Source organism: Labeo rohita, chromosome 10 (assembly GCF_022985175.1).
Source record: "Labeo rohita strain BAU-BD-2019 chromosome 10, IGBB_LRoh.1.0, whole genome shotgun sequence".
NCBI classification, from domain to species: domain Eukaryota; kingdom Metazoa; phylum Chordata; class Actinopteri; order Cypriniformes; family Cyprinidae; genus Labeo; species Labeo rohita.
In genome coordinates this window covers 30,548,205-30,564,704 of record NC_066878.1, presented here as the reverse complement: position 1 = coordinate 30,564,704, position 16,500 = coordinate 30,548,205, and the positions used below count along the sequence as shown (strand labels likewise).

The window sequence follows — 16,500 nt, the reverse complement described above, 5'->3', positions numbered from 1 at the left end:
ATAGTTGCAAGCAGTGATTACCTGGGTTCAGGCACTTTAGATATTTAAGCACATAAACATTTCTGTCAAATCCAGGTGATTTACCATAGAAATATGATGTTTTATAACATTTATGACTGTTTTAGCGCCAGCTGTGGTCCAATCTCCCTGAAACTTTGCATACTTGTTTAGAATCACCTGTCGCATGTGCTCAGCAGGTTTCGTGAAGTTTTGAGTTTTCGTTTAGGCTTAGAAGGCTTTTGGATATACACTGACCATAATTATAAACGCAACACTTTTGTTTTTGCCCCCATTTTTGAGCTGAACTCAAAGATTCAGCACCACTGTCTACTTTCTTTTTACACAAAAGGCCTATTTCTCTCAAGTATTGTTCACAAATCTGTCTAAATCTGTGTTAGTGAGCACTTCTCCTTTGCCGAGATAATCCATCCACCTCACAGGTGTGGCATATCAAGATGCTGATTAGACAGCATGATTATTGCACAGGCGTGCCTTAGGCTGGCCACAATAACAGGCCACTCTAAAATGTGCAGTTTTACTGTATTGGGGGGGTCCAATACAGTAAACTCGCATAGAGTTGATCAGGTTGTTGATTGTGGCCTGTGGAATGTTGGTCCACTCCTCTTCAATGGCTGTGCGTATACGCTGATCCAGAGCATCCCAAACATGCTCAATGGGTGACATGCCCGGTGAGTATGCTGGCCATGCAAGAACTGGGTTTTCATCTTACAGGAACTGGGTACAGATCCTTGCAACATGGGGCCGTGCATTATCATGCTGCAACATGAGGTGATGGTCGTGGATGAATGGCACAACAATGGGCCTCAGGGTCTCATCACGGTATCTCTATGCATTCAAAATGCCATCAATAAAATGCACCTGTGTTCACTGTCCATAACATGTGCCTGCCCATACCATGACCCCACCGCCACCATGGGCCACTCGATCCACAATGTTGACATCAGCAAACCGCTCACCCACACGACGCCATACACGCTGTCTGCCATCTGCCCTGTACAGTGAAAACCGGGATTCATCCGTGAAGAGAACACCTCTCCAAAGTGCCAAACGTCATCGAATGTGAGCATTTGCACACTCAAGTCAGTTACGACAACGAACTGCAGTCAGGTCGAGACCCCAGTAAGGACAATGAGCATGCAGATGAGGTTCCCTGAGATGGTTTTTGACAGTTTTTGCAGAAATTCTTTGGTTATGCAAACCGATTGTTGCAGCAGCTGTCCGGTCTCAGATGATCTTGGAGGTGAAGATGCTGGATGTGGAGGTCCTGGTCTAGTGTGGTTACACGTGGTCTGCGGTTGTGAGGCCGGTTGGATGTACTGCCAAATTCTCTAAAACGCCTTTGGAGACAGCATATGGTAGAGAAATGAACATTCAATTCACGGGCAACAGCTCTGGTGGACATCCCTGCAGTAAGCATGCCAATTGCACGCTCCCTCAAAACTTTTGTGGCATTGTGCTGTGTGATAAAACTGCACATTTTAGAGTGGCCTTTTATTGTGGCCAGCCTAAGGCACACCTGTGCAATAATCATGCTGTCTAATCAGCATCTTGATATGCCACACCTTTGAGGTGGATGGATTATCTCGGCAAAGGAGAAGTGCTCACTAACACAGATTTAGACAGATTTGTGAACAATATTTGAGAGAAATAGGCCTTTTTTGTATATAGAAAAAGTCTTAGATCTTTGAGTTCAGCTTATGAAAAATGGGGGCAAAAACAAAAGTGTTGCATTTATAATTTTAGTCAATGTATTTTGATAGGCCCCTTTCTAAAGGACCCCGTTATAGCTTTCCAAAGGGTAAATTTTACCATGTTTTTGAAAATCCAGACAATTGCATTGAGGTAGTTTTTTACAGACTGAGAAAAAAACCTAGGACTAGTTTGTGAAAGTAGGTTTTTCACATCTTCTCATTCATTTAAAAATGTTTCATTGACATCAGTGGTTCAAGAGTCCAGAGAATCTTTCTGCACTAGCTTGGTTCCAATCGGGTGAAAAACCTAGGACAAGTTCACAAAAGTAGGTTTTGCAAAAAATGCGAAATACCGAAAATTTTGCCAGCGCACAATCTAATCTGTCTGGCATGAGGCAAGGATTCCAACGTTATGAAAAACTTGAGCCTGCGGTTTAGGAGTTATGAGCGATTTTGTATTTTCGATCGCTGTAGCGCCCCCGTCAGGCCGATTGGGGCGAGCCTTGGTCATGTTGTAGGCGGTGTGAGTACTACCATGCCTCCAAGTTTCAAGTCTCTACGACTTACAGTTTGGTCTACATGATGAGTTTATGGATGTATGGAAATCTCTCATCCGTGACCATTCTAATAATTACAACAGGGTTTCTATAATAAAAATAGATTTTTTTACAGTACATCTACTAATTACTAAATTCATGGTTGTCTTATTTTCTTCATTTTCAAACGTTAACCCAGCAGCATTTACCGTGAGCCAAGCCATTCTGAGACACTAAAAAACACTGGTTAATCATGAGCTGCTCGCGAGAAGATAAACACAGTGCCAAGCTCCACTTTGAAACACATAGGACATATATTTATTTAATTAAATTGCAGCCTTATAGGTTTGCTAATTGTGCTTCTAATTGCCATTTCATTTTTAAGTCAATTAATCATGCAGGCATATTCCGTACCTCCCGATAAAACCTGTCTGAAATGAATTCACCTTTCTCTGTTCTGTTCGGAGCATCTCTGTAAGCAAAGACACCTGTCATCTCACCTCCGCTCTGAGGTGATTACAAGAGCAGCTCTCCTATGGAGAAAGACACTGAATTGAGGAACGGTGCCAGCCAGTAAAACACATCAACCGCTGCGCTGAAAATCTTTATTAAGGTTTATACAAGTTGCTCTTGTTGATTGTGCCTATAAATCAAAGTCTTGGAATAAACTACTCTCTTGTCCATAAGTAGAAAAGGTATGACCTTAACAGCTCAAACATTATTTATTTTAATTACAGATGATTAAGATCAAACAAAACTGTCTTTTTGTACTCAATGATGATGATTTTGAGCAACAAAGCAACCAGAAATCAGTCAACATGTGTGCTTTATGCAGATGCAATTAAAATGCATTGCAGTCAATACTAGAAACATCTGTAGTTAGGATGACTGAACTTTGGCAAGAGAAAATATTTCAGAATAACCTGCCAAAGGGTTTAACAGGAAGATGTAGCGGTTGACAGTGTGGTAGTTGAAGTTATAGAGCCACTTCCTGTTTGCAAGAAAAGCAGCCTATAAACAGAAACTCAGGGGTCCGAAATAGGGGCCTCAAGGATATGTGTAAAATGCACTTGTATTTGGTGTGATGTTGTAAGACAGGAAACATGTGTTCTGTTTAATGTTGTTTTTATGTATGTCTGGTCTGATACTGTAGCATTTAAGCCCTGAGCAGTCAGACACCAAAGTCAGCGAACATGACCTGCTTGTAGAAAACTAGTAGCTGCGTTACTCATCCCATAGTCTCATTATGACCTTAGTGTGGCATAACAACTGTATCAGAGCAAAACAACATCACATCATCTTAATCATTACCTTTTCATGAGTTCATTCCTTTTTCTTAAGTCATCTGTGACTATTGGATAAAAGGTCATGGAAATGAATACAATTGTATATATATATATATATATATACATATATATATATATATATATATATATGTGTGTGTGTGTGACCTTAGACCAAAAAAACAGGCTTAAGTGGTATGGTTTTATATTTGTAGCAATAGCCAAAAATACATTGTATGGGTCAAAATTATAGATTTTTCTTTTATGCCAAAAATCATTAGGATATTATGTAAAGATCATGTTCCATGAAGATATTTTGTAAATTTCCTACTGTAAATATATCAAATCTTAATTTTTTATTAGTAATATCCATTGCTAAGAACTTCATTTGGATTATTTTAAAGACAGTTTTCTTCAGATCAGATCTTCTTCAGATTCCAGATTTTCAAATAGTAGTATCTTGGCCAAATATTGTCCTATCCTGACAAACCATACAGTGGAAAGCTTATTTATTATTATTTATCATGTATAAATTTCAATTTCAAAACATTAACCCTTAAGACCCTTAAGGTTTTGTGGTCCAGGGTCTAGTGTTGCACGATATACCGGTACTTAAAACTTACTTGTCAAGTACGCTACTTTTAAAAACAGTACGATTCCGCATTTTACTAGTACTGGTACTTTAAGAATGCATAAGAGCCGTATTTCTGCGTGTCTGTGTTAGTGAATGGCGCAGACGCTGTTTTGTTTACTACACACAAACGCGTGATGCTCGCGGTGTTTTCAGCCTCTGCCACCTCAATATATGAGTACTTGAACACATGAATAACATCTCTAGACCTGCTCTGAGAGTCACTTATTGAGCATTTTACTGTTTCTTTTGCGGAAAACTATCATCATATAACGAAGACCCTAAAGGTCTTCACAGCAACCCGTCAAAATAAAAGTTTGGTTTAACTTGACAGTCAGAAATATATTAATATATTACTTAATGTAAAGTATAGTACTAGTAATAGTACTATTAATAATAATCAAAATATTATTAAAACAATGTTTAATGAATATTTGCCAGAAAAAAAATATTTATCAGAATTTATTTACCAGACAATTGTAAATACACAACACAGTATTTCTGAAAAAAAACAAAAGAAATAAATATCCTATAATAAATTAATTCTTTATCAAATCTAATTATCCTTGATAAATTCATCAGACATGCTTTTGATTATTAAAATGTAAAGAAACGATTAAAATAGAATCCAGAAAATTAATGGAAAGATTCACAAACAAAACTGAATTTGAGAAAAATAATAAAACATATTTCATAGGGCCTTACAAACATGTATTAGTAGTTTATTAGTAGTTTCATGATTTCAATTAATTAAACATGCTTTTTGATTAATACTTTTTTAATGTAACCATTAAAATAGAGTTTAGAAAAATTTAAATGGAATTTGGGAAAAAATAAAACAGATTTTATAGGGCCCTCTTTATTTCATTTGTGTCTTTGTTTTATTGTAGGTGTCCTTTAGTTTGTCACTTGCATCTGGGTTCTTATTATTAATAACTAATTAAAAAATGACTATGTCATGATATAAATTGTTGTTGTGAAATAAAATTACTATATCATGAAATAAGATTTGGCTTTATCCTTTAAGCTAACTTACCAATATAACAAAGAACTCTATATACCTGTCGGCTCGGTAGTTGTTCACCACAATCCTGTGTAGTGGCACTGGCATGTGATTAATATTATTTTATTTTTCTGTAAAGGGAGGATGAAATGCTTTTTATAGATAAAATAACCATGGTCTCCATTTTATCATCTATTATTTAGTTACTTTTCCTGTTGTTCTATGTTTTTTTTTCGAAGTATCGTTTTAGTAGTAGTATCGTGATATTTTAGTCAGGTATCGTATCGAAGTCAAAATTTTGGTATCGTGACAACACTACCAGGGTCACATATATTAATTTTTAGGCCAACAGACACAATAAAGGCAATTTTCTCAATATTTAGATTTGTTTGCACCCTCAGATTCCAGATTTTTAAATTGTTGTCTCTCAGACAAATATTGTCCTATCCTAACAAACCACACATCAATGGAAAGCTTATTTATTATTATTTATGATGTATAAATCTCAGTTTCAAAACCCTTATGATGGTTTTGTGGTCCAGGTTCACATATATTAATTTTTAGGCCAGTAGTCACAAAAGACATTTCTATACTAAAAACCATAATTCATGTACTAGCAAATATTTTTTTTATAATAATGAATAGTCATAGTCAAAGACGACTCATAGTTATTTTGGAATTTTTGGTCAAAAAGTCATGGAAATTTATATTGAATTAATATCTTAAAAACACACACACACACGTTTGTTTTTGTGAATTGTGGGGACTTTCCATAGACTTCTATAGTTTTTATACTGACCAAACGATATTGTCTATTCCCTAACCAAACCCTAAACCTAGCCCTCACAGAAAACATATTTGCATCGTTACACTTTCATATAAACATCATTTACTATTTTTTAATAATTTTTTAACATTGTGGGGACCGCAGGCCGGTCCCCACAATGTCAAGAATTTCAGGTTTTTCTATCCTTGTGGGGCATTTGGTCCCCACAATGTAGCAAAAACAAGTACACACACACACACACACACTCATGTTTGTTTTTGTGAATTGTGGGGACTTTCCATAGACTTCTATAGTTTTTATACTGCCTAAACAATATTGTCTCTCCCCTAATCCAACCCTAACCCTAAACCTACCCCTTACAGAAAACATGTTTGCATCGTTACACTTTCAGATAGACATCATTTACTATTTTTAATCATTTGTCCTCACAATGTCAAAAATTTCAGGTTTTACTATCCTTGTGGGGAGATTTGGTCCCCACAATGTAGCAAGAACAAGTACACACACACACACACACATATATATATATACATATATATAATGTAAATAAAAATGGATCCATGATGTTTTCAAGGCTATTCTCTATAATTTCTAGGTTTTCTATAATCATGGAAACCCTGTAGGTAGCTTAGAATTACTGCAATTCCATGACTTTACACAATCAACATGCTTACCGAAATCATCGCCTATGGCACATGTAGATTGGAGAGTTACTCCTAAGCAGATGAATCATCTCCTTTGCCAGATCCTGAGTCACAGATTTCTTATGAAAGGCAGCTGCTATTTTCCAAATGTCAGACCACCCCAAAAATCTTCATCATCTAACCACAAAGACAACTTGGGCGGCTCCATACCAAGACTGTTTGTCAAGTCCACACATGTATTGGTGTAAAGATAGAGCCCATATGATTCAGAAGAACTCTAAGATACAGGCCGTGTTGTTTGTTTGACTCTAATCTCTGTCGTACTATTGGTGGCTGTTAAGCCAGTGATGTAATGGCCTGGGAAGGACATGCAAACAAAAAAAGCTACTGTATTCCGTACACTCAACTTCAGTGACTAGCCAAAAACTTTATTGATCAAGGTTTCTCAGTCATAGCTCTGGACAGAAGCCTTTATGGCTAATCGTAAACAACGTCTCTTATTGAAATATGTTGTAGAAAACCCATGAAAGACTTACATTATTTAAAAAAACGACATTATTTATACATATTTTGAACTATGGGGGCGCCATTATTTTGATGGTTGCACTCGTTGAGCTACAGGCGCTACCTGTTGCTATTTTTACTACAACACTGCAACTCAGAAAATAAAATCTTGATACGATGACCACAGCTACTGAAAGAGTTTACAGGCGGGGATAGATATAAGCATAGGCTTAAACCAAATGCCGTACCATTGATTTTTCCCCACAAGGAGTGTAAACGCCCCGGATATCGTGTGAAATCCACGCTGCAAAACTCCTTCAGTGGCTGCGGCGTCATGACAAGTCTTGACATGTTTACATCCTGCCAGGATGGTAGGGCTGCACGATTATGACATAAATCATAATTGTCGATTTTTACCTTGAAATTGTAATTGCGATTATTTATTTTGATTATCACAATTTACATTGAATGATGTTTTGAATAGCTTTAAAGCAAAGCTATTTTTTTTCATTGTTTGAAGCAACTGCATGCCACATTTTTATATATAGTTTCTTCTTTAAATATAAAAAAGTAAAAAATGTACAAATTAAAATAAAAAAAAAAAAAACTTAAGATAACCTGTAGGAGACACACTCTCACACACACATACACGCATACCTTAAGCAAGCAGAATAATATAAGGGGATTTATTTATTTGTGCCTTTATGTGCCTTTGAACAATTACATAATTGTGGCATCTGTAATTGTAATCACGATTAGAAATTCGGTTAATTGTGCAGCCCTACAGGATGGCATTTAGCGTTTCTTGTCTCTGTTGTTTGTAAGCTCTTTGAGAAGCTGTGGTCTACTAAAAGCCTCAAAGGCCTCAGGGCTAAAGTGGAGAGAACAAAGACGCATGTCTTTAGAAAGTTTTATTCATCCACAGGCATCTTTCCATTCTTTTCTCCTCTTCTCATCGCTAGGAAAGCAGTGAAGACTTACATTGCTTCTCTTGTTGGCCTTCGACCGGAAATTACAACCAAAAACCGCACAATGAGTCATTGTATCAGTATTTTATTTTGTGAGTTGTGTTGCGGTAAAAATAGCAACAGGTAGCACCAATAGCTCATTGAGTGCAACCATTTTCCAAACCAATGTCCAAAATATGTATAAAACAATGTGGATTTTTAAAATAACAAATTGTTCATCGGTTTTCAGCAGGAAACATCATTTACATTATATTAAGCCATACAAGTCTTAATGCAAGTCAAACAGGTTTGTAACAACCTAAATTTGAGTTAAGTCTCAATTTTGGGTAAAATATTCCCTTAAGCAAAATACAGCATCGACTCGAACAGAAAAACAACTAGAAGAGATCTCATTTGTTTTTGGAGATCTTGTGATATGCAGCTTAACCAAATAATTTATCTGTCAAAAAAATTTAAAACACATACACAACCAATAAAATAAAATGTTTTAAGAAAGACATTAATTCAATTCTTCAGAGAACTGATAAACATGTATGACCTTACTCAACACTTCGTACCTTTTTTGGCTTCAAGCCTGTGTTAATGTGTATGTGTGTCTTTTTCTTTTTAGTTCCTCTTCTTGCAAACTAGCTTGGCAAACAACCTCAGGCACAGAGAGAACTAACTGTACAGTGTCAACATGACTGAAACTAGTAGTTTGTAGAAAAAACTTTGCAGTTTTAAAAGAAAATCTTGCAGAAAAAAGGCTGAGTCAAGCTCGTCTTGCCTCATGTCCTTCTGTAAATGACACTCTGACACGAGTTTGACTATGCAAACATATCACTTTGCATCTACAAATGTCAAAATGACCATGCACAAAAAACACCTGATTCAGGTAAACCTTGCTGTGCATATATTAAAGATTCAAAATGTCTACAAGGCCAAGGATATTCACATGCATGCATGCAACAAAAAAACAGTCTAATGATAATTAGGAGTTCTGAACTGACATCTGATTTGGACTTGCAGTGTAAAATATTATAGTGTCAAAATCATTCTGTTCGTTTGATTGTATTCAAAGCAGCTGGTAGGGTGGATTCACCAAAAGTGGGACAACAGGTAAAATGAGGCAAATATGTTTGATGGCCGACTGCCCTTTAAACCCAATCTACATCCTTCTGGAAATGTTTCCATTTCTCTGCCGTCGTCCTGGAGGATGTGATTAAGCTTTAAGATCTAACGGATCTCAGCCTATGTATTAACCTGGTTTTATATGGCATCTAGCTGAACCATGCTACTCATCTGTGGTCCGCTTCAAGCTGGGATAGTCAAGACTTGGTACAGCTTGGTTAAGTTTTTCTAGCGTAGCTGTAATTCATCATGTTGTATAAGAAAATGTATTTATTGTAATATTGTGTAGCAGATATACTTCTTATAAGCCTAAATTCAAGTCTGACCCACTTTAAAGTCTAAAATCAAATCTAAAATCTAAAATCTATCAAATAGAACTCGCACTAAATATATTTTAATGCATTTATAGGAGGTTGTGGCATCACAAACCCCTAAAGGCTCAGTTATTATACAAATGTGCCATAAATTGTTCCAGTTTTGAATAGTTCGCTGTATTTAAAACAAAAACAGTCTGTTTAAGTTCTAAAACATCTAAAAATCTGAATGTAAAGCGTAAACTATCTTTATAAGATTCAGTGAAACCGAGAAACTGCATCCATCACTTACTGCAGTGCAATGACAAAAAACATCTGAAACATTATAAATCATCTTACCAGACTTGTATTGGTCTGTTCTTCATTATCATCCACCACTGCATCCTCAGTGCATGTGGATACTTGCAGAGCAGGTTTATGCTGAGACTGCACCAGTTGCGAGAGCGTCGGTTTGGAGCTGACGGTTCTTTTCAGCATCTGGATCTCCGCGCCGAGCGACGCTGCTGCTACGGCCGCCGTACCGACACTCTGCTCCGGCATGCCGCACCGCGTCCTCCCGCTCTCACCACCATCCGGAGCGGCTGACGCGCTGTGCAGATTAGGCTGAGACGAAGACACCGCTCGGTCCAACCCATTCGCTCGTTTCTTTTTAAATATCCAAAACCCGCTTTCCTGCTTTTTGTCTTTTTTGCCCAGTTTGGGGCTGCCTGGGAGTTTGGGTTTGCCGTGGAAGGATTTCCACAAGCCTCGCTGATGCTGATGATGGGATGGAGAAACATCATCCATGTCCACTTTCCCCTCCATATGATCTCTGCAGTCTGCTGCTGCGTCCCAGTCAGATGTTTCTGTGAGGTTAATGTTAAAAACATGCAAACTGATGCAAATACCATTTACTTCAATGTTGTGCTCAGCAGGACATGTTGAGCGTTAAAAGCATGTTTGATGCGGAAGTAGAGAGATAGAGAGGCAAGTTTTTCCACAGCACATCTGCAGACCTTCATGTTTTTATAAAACGAGACAGTCCTCCTGTCTGTGCTCCTCATCCACGGCCATTATTTCAAAAAAGTTGCTGTGTTACCAATAGCTTATTAAATAACTGTCATCTGTGATCACGCAATGCAGTGTTCCTGCCCACCGAGCTTTTATTTACATGCGCTTCTCTTAAACTCCTTCTACGCTGTGGTCTGGTAATCCCATACTGCGTGATCGAAGATTGTTCATATGCAAACACGTATTCAAATGTTTTACCACAAGACAAGCCTGTGGACCTGGCGCATTGTGTAAAGTTTATTATTTGCACACCTTGGAGCCGTTTAGTTTGTGTTTTGAACTAATCGTTTAATTAAAAATCGTTGTCGTTTAAGTTCAAAGATTGACTGTGGCAAGAACCAATAGCATTCGAGTCCGGTCTGTGGAAAGAACATTTCATTGGTTGGACGTACTGAACGAACACGCCCTCTTTACTGAAGAGGCGGTTGTGAGTATTAACGTGTACGCGAATGAGTCATTTTCTGTTGCGAACATTTTGGAAAATCGCTAGTTTATGTTTTGACTTGTAATTTATGACGAAAACACATACGAGTTTATTGGTCGATTTGTACTTGTTTCGGTCGACTCGGTTGTTTTCAACGAATCGGCGAGTGAACCGTTTCTCAAAGAACGAATCTTTCTTCGAGTCACTTAAATGATTCAAAATCAATCACGGACAATTTTAGACTTTCAAACTATATTACTTGAACCAAATATATTTACTGCAAACATTTTGTAAAATTGCTAGTTTATAAAATGAAGGGAGATAAATGAGTTTTGCTTTGTTGTAATTTATGAGGAAAAAACATGTTGTTTACAAATTGTTGTGAAGTTTATTTATTTGTATACACTTGTGAATCGTTGTCTCACAGAACAAAGCTTTCGAATGATTCGAGTCACTTGAATGATTCAAAATTAAGCACAAACACATTTTAGTTTTAATCTAGACTTTCAAACTCAGATATATTTTATTACCTGAACCAAATATATTTGGAAGGATTTTCTGCTGCAGTCATCGGCAAGTAAATCATTGTCTCGGCAAACATTTTGTAACATCACAAGTTTATAAAATAAAGGCAGAAAATGATATGCTATAGTTTTGGTTTGTTGTAATTAATGAGGAAAACACATACAGTTTATTAGTCAATTTGTACTTGTTTCGGTCGACTCCGTTGTTTTCAACAAATCGGCGAGTGAACGGTTTCTCAAAGAACGAATCTTTCTTCGAGTCACTTAAATGATTCAAAATCATTCACGGACAATTTTAGACTTTCAAACTATATTACTTGAACCAAATATATTTACTGCAAACATTTTGTAAAATTGCTAGTTTATAAAATGAAGGGAGATAAATGAGTTTTGCTTTGTTGTAATTTATGAGGAAAAAACACATGTTGTTTACAAATTGTTGTGAAGTTTATTAGTAGTTCCCCTTCAGTCGTTTCACTACGACGTTACATATGGGAACTCGCTTGAGAGTCCAATCATCTCCAAGCCTTATTCAAAAGGCCATTGAACATTCATGAACATTGGCGAGTGGTATTTGCATGCCGAGCCACTCCCCCGTACATACGGGAATATAAGATGGCGGCGTGCAACCACTCATTCAGACTTTTGCTTTTGGAGCCTCGTCTTCCTGAGCCGTAAAATAAAAAAAAAAAAAAAAAAGAGTTTCAGAGTTTCCACTCTCTCTGCTGACGTGCTGCCAAACAACTAAAAGAGCTAGCTTCTGAAGAGCGTTTGGCAGCCGTCAGCAAAATCCTGCGGGCTGCCGTTTTCACGGCATCAACGCCTCCCGCACTCCAGCGAGCGCCCCGTCTGAGTGCACAGTTGTGCCGCGGTTCCTCCCTGGGCGGACCGGGATTTCAAAAGAGTGAATTTCTCACGGCTGTCGAGGGCATCTTCCCGGTATGTCTCTCCGGCCGTGCGCTTCCGGGTGCGGTAGTTTCCTCGCTTCTGTGGGCGGACATGATCGCTGTCTCACGTGCCTGGGCCGAGAGCACGCTGAGGCAGCGTTCACGGATGGTACATGCGTTCATTGCGAGCGTATGTCCATGGCCACGTTAAAGTCCCGCCACTCATTCATGGTCGTCTTCCCGCGGTAAGTCGTTGAGCCGTCAAGGTTTTTCGGCTACCACGGCAAGGCACTCGGGGGACATTCAAGTGACTGTACAGAATGTTCCGTCGGCCCCTAAAGCCCCACGGACTTCTGTGTCACTGCGCGGTCCCGTTGAGCTGCCAGAGCAGTACACCTCCCCATACAGCGGGCTGGGTGTCTCCTTTGGCGCTCCCCAGGACGTCGAGATGTCTGCTGCAACATCAGAGGGAGAGCCAGGCGGTGAGGCTGACGACTCGGCGGATCGGTACCCCTCTGCGGTTGCCGCCCCGTCTGAGACGGATGCTGAACTGTCGGCTATGCTCCTCCGAGCCGCCAAGGAGATCGGTCTGGAGGTGCCCAAAACACCTCCGGCCGATCCCTCTAGGCTGGATGATTGGTTTCTGGGGAGGGCTCCGCGGCGCGCCGCCAGTGCCTCCCCCAGTGCCTTTCTTCCCGGAGGTGCATGAGGAGCTCCTCTCCCCTCGCCTCTCTCGATGGCGGTGCAGCCCGGGTTATGAGGCCGTGGAGGTGGAGAGAATCGCTCTTTGGGGGACGACAACATCAACGTCCCCACTCCCGGTGGAGGGCCGGGAGCTGCTGTGTGCTCAGACGCTGCCGTCGGCCTACGGGTCGGCGGTACCCACAAGGTCACAGAAAGAGCCAATTTTCTCACCTCCGGGGCAGGCCCCGAGTTCCCTCTTTGAGCAGCGCCCAAGAAGTGTCTCCTCGGACTTGGAGCCTGATGTCGCCAGCGCGGGAACCAGGGAAGAAGGTAAGCACTGCTCAGTGCAGTCTGACTTTTCTCCAGGACGTTCTTCCTTCTGGGATCAGTCCCCTTCCCCTTCCCCCCCCAGGCTGCCCCACTGCGGTCACGTCGGTCAACGTCCCTTTGATACCCCTGGCGACCAGGCTGGGAGCCAGGCTTCAGCTTCCCAGCCCCTCGCGGTGGTTGATTCGGACGGTACGTCTCGGCAATGCGATTCAGTTCGCTAGGCATCCGCCCAGGTACAGAGGCGTCCTTTCCACTTCTGTCCATTCGGACACACATGCCGCTGTGCTTCGTGCGGAGGTTGCAGTCCTACTGGTGAAGGACGCAATCGAGCCTGTCCCTCCAGCCGAGATGAAGTCAGGGTTTTACAGTCCTTACTTCATCGTGCCCAAAAAGAGCGGTGGGTTAAGACCCATCCTGGATCTTCGAGCTCTGAATCGGTCCCTTCTCAGGCTACCGTTCAAGATGCTCACGACGAAGCGCATGCTAACATGCATTCGTCCCCAGGATTGGTTCGCAGCCATCGACCTGAAGGACGTGTACTTTCACGTCTCGATCCTGCCTCGACACAGACCCTTCCTACGGTTTGCTTTCGAGGGTCGAGCGTATCAGTACAAAGTGCTTCCATTTGGCCTCTCCCTCTCTCCCCGTGTCTTTACGAAAGTCGTGGAGGCTGCCCTGTCCCCTCTTTGGCAGACGGGCATTCGCATCCTCAACTATCTCGACGACTGGCTTCTCATAGCTCACTCGCGAGATCTGTTGTGCGAACAGAGGGACTTGGTGCTCCGGCACCTCAGCCATCTGGGCCTTCAGGTCAACCAAGAGAAGAGCAAACTCTCCCCAGTGCAGAGGATCTCTTTTCTCGGTGTGGAGCTGGACTCGGTCAGTATGACAGCCCGCCTCACCAACGAGCGCGCGCAGTCAGTGCTGAAGTGTCTGGAGTCATTCAGACACAAAACACCCCTCTCAAAACATTTCAGAGGCTCCTGGGGCATATGGCAGCCGCAGCCGCAGTGACGCCGCTCAGCCTGCTTCATATGAGACCGCTTCAGCGCTGGTTACACGATCGAGTCCCGAGATGGGCATGGCACCGTGGCACACTCCGGATTGGCGTTTCCCCGCAGTGTCGCCGTCTGTTCAGCCCGTGGTCAGACCTGGCTTTCCTTCAGGCCGGAGTCCCCCTGGGACAAGTCTCCAGGCATCTTGTGGTATACACGGATGCCTCTTCCACGGGTTGGGGTGCTGTATGCAACGGGCAAGCAGCATCGGGCTCCTGGACAGGACCTCGACTGCAATGGCATATCAATTGCCTGTTCGCACCGACAGCACAGCGACTGTAGCCTATATCAACCGTCAGGGTGGTCTACGCTCCCGTCGCATGTCACAACTCGCCCGCCATCTGCTCCTATGGAGTCAAACGTAGCTGAAATCGCTACGTGCCGTTCACATTCTGGGAGAACTCAACCGTGCAGCCGACCAGCTCTCACGGCAGTCCACCCATCCTGGAGAATGGCGACTCCACCCCGAAACAGTCCAGCTGATTTTGAGCCATTTCGGGGAGGCCCAGATAGATCTGTTTGCTTCCCCCGAATCCTCCCACTGCCAGCGGTTCTACTCCCTCAACGAGGCTCCCAACAGCCTCGGCAGGGACGCACTGGCACACAGCTGGCCTCCGGGGCCCAAGTACGCCTTTCCCCCAGTGAGCCTCCTTGCACAGACACTGTGCAAGATCAGGGAGGACGAGGAGCAGGTTCTGCTGGTTGCGCCATACTGGCCCACCCGGACCTGGTTTCCAGAACTCATTTCCCTCGCGGCAGCCCCTCCCTGGAAAATCCCCTTGAGGAGAGACCTTCTTTCTCAGGGGATGGGCACAATTTGGCACCCGCGCCCCGACCTGTGGAACCTGCACGTCTGGTCCCTGGACGGGACGCGTCAGACCTCTCCGGCCTCTGGGGTCTGTTCGTCGACTGGTGTTCCTCTTGCGGGGAGGACCCACAGAGATGTACGACTGCAGTAGTGCTTTCCTTCCTGCAGGAAAAGTTGGAGCGCAGGCTGTCCCCTTCAACTCTCAAGGTGTACGTTGCTGCCATTGCAGCGTACCACGATGCAGTGGATGGAACATGCCTAGGTAAGCACCAACTCATCGTGAGGTTCCTGAGGGGTGCGAGAAGGGTTAATCCCCCCAGGCCGCACCCCATACCCTCTTGGGACCTCTCCGTCGCCCTCCAGGGTCTGCGGGAGGCCCCATTTGAGCCACTTGCGTCAGTTGAGCTAAAATATCTGTCACTCAAGACAGCGCTCCTGACCACACTGGCCTCCATCAAGAGAGTAGGGGACCTACAACCTTTCTCTGTCGACGAAGCGTGCCTAGAATTCGGGCCCGGTGATTCTCACGTCATCCTGAGACCCCGGCCTGGTTATGTGCCCAAGGTTCCCACCACGCCTTTCCGCGATCAGGTGGTGAACCTGCAAGCTCTGCCCCTGGAGGAGGCAGACCCAGCCTCTGCGCTGCTGTGTCCAGTTCACGCTCTGCGTATATACGTGGACCGCACTCAGCACTTCAGACGCACCGAGCAGCTCTTCGTCTGCTTTGGAGGTCAGCAGAAAGGGAATGCTGTCTCCAAACAGAGGTTGGCCCATTGGGTGGTAAATGCCATCTCCCTGTCGTACCAAAACCAGGGAGAGCCATGCCCCTTAGGTGTTCGTGCCCACTCCACACGGAGTGCTGCCTCATCCTATGCGTTGGCTCATGGCGCCTCACTAGCAGATATCTGTAGAGCTGCGGGTTGGGCGACACCCAATACCTTCGCCAGGTTCTACAACCTTTGCCTAGAGGCCGTATCCTCCCGTGTCTTAACATAGACATCACAGGCGAGCGGGAGTCCGGCTGGTGTCGGCTTGCTGCGCCATTCCTAATGGATCCGTGAGCTATTTCCCTCAGTTGTTCCCTCCGGCGAACCTGGGTCCTCCATGCCCCGCAGTCAGGCCTAGTGCGGAGTAGTGCTTGTCTGTGCTCCGGTTGGGTCTCCTTCGCCAGCAGGTTGTGGCAACATGTTTCAGTATTTTTCCACGGTCAGCCAGAAGGCCGATGTTTCCCTCATATATCCCTAAA

At 42.8% G+C, this 16,500-nt stretch overlaps 1 protein-coding gene across 3 annotated transcripts in view; it reads right to left on the bottom strand.

Moving 5' to 3' along the window:
* mctp1b (multiple C2 domains, transmembrane 1b) overlaps window positions 1-10,772 on the bottom strand; it is a 46,703-nt gene extending 35,931 nt beyond the window's left edge. The window contains exon 1 of one of the 3 annotated variants that reach the window (XM_051121100.1): window positions 9,832-10,772. In XM_051121100.1, the coding sequence (XP_050977057.1) occupies window positions 9,832-10,296 (465 nt within the window). In that variant the 5' untranslated portion in view covers window positions 10,297-10,772. Of the gene's footprint in view, window positions 1-6,626; window positions 6,878-9,831 lie in introns of those variants that run through there. The other 2 variants (XM_051121101.1, XM_051121102.1) reach the window with 2 other exon arrangements.
* Between the last annotated feature and the right edge of the window lie 5,728 nt (window positions 10,773-16,500).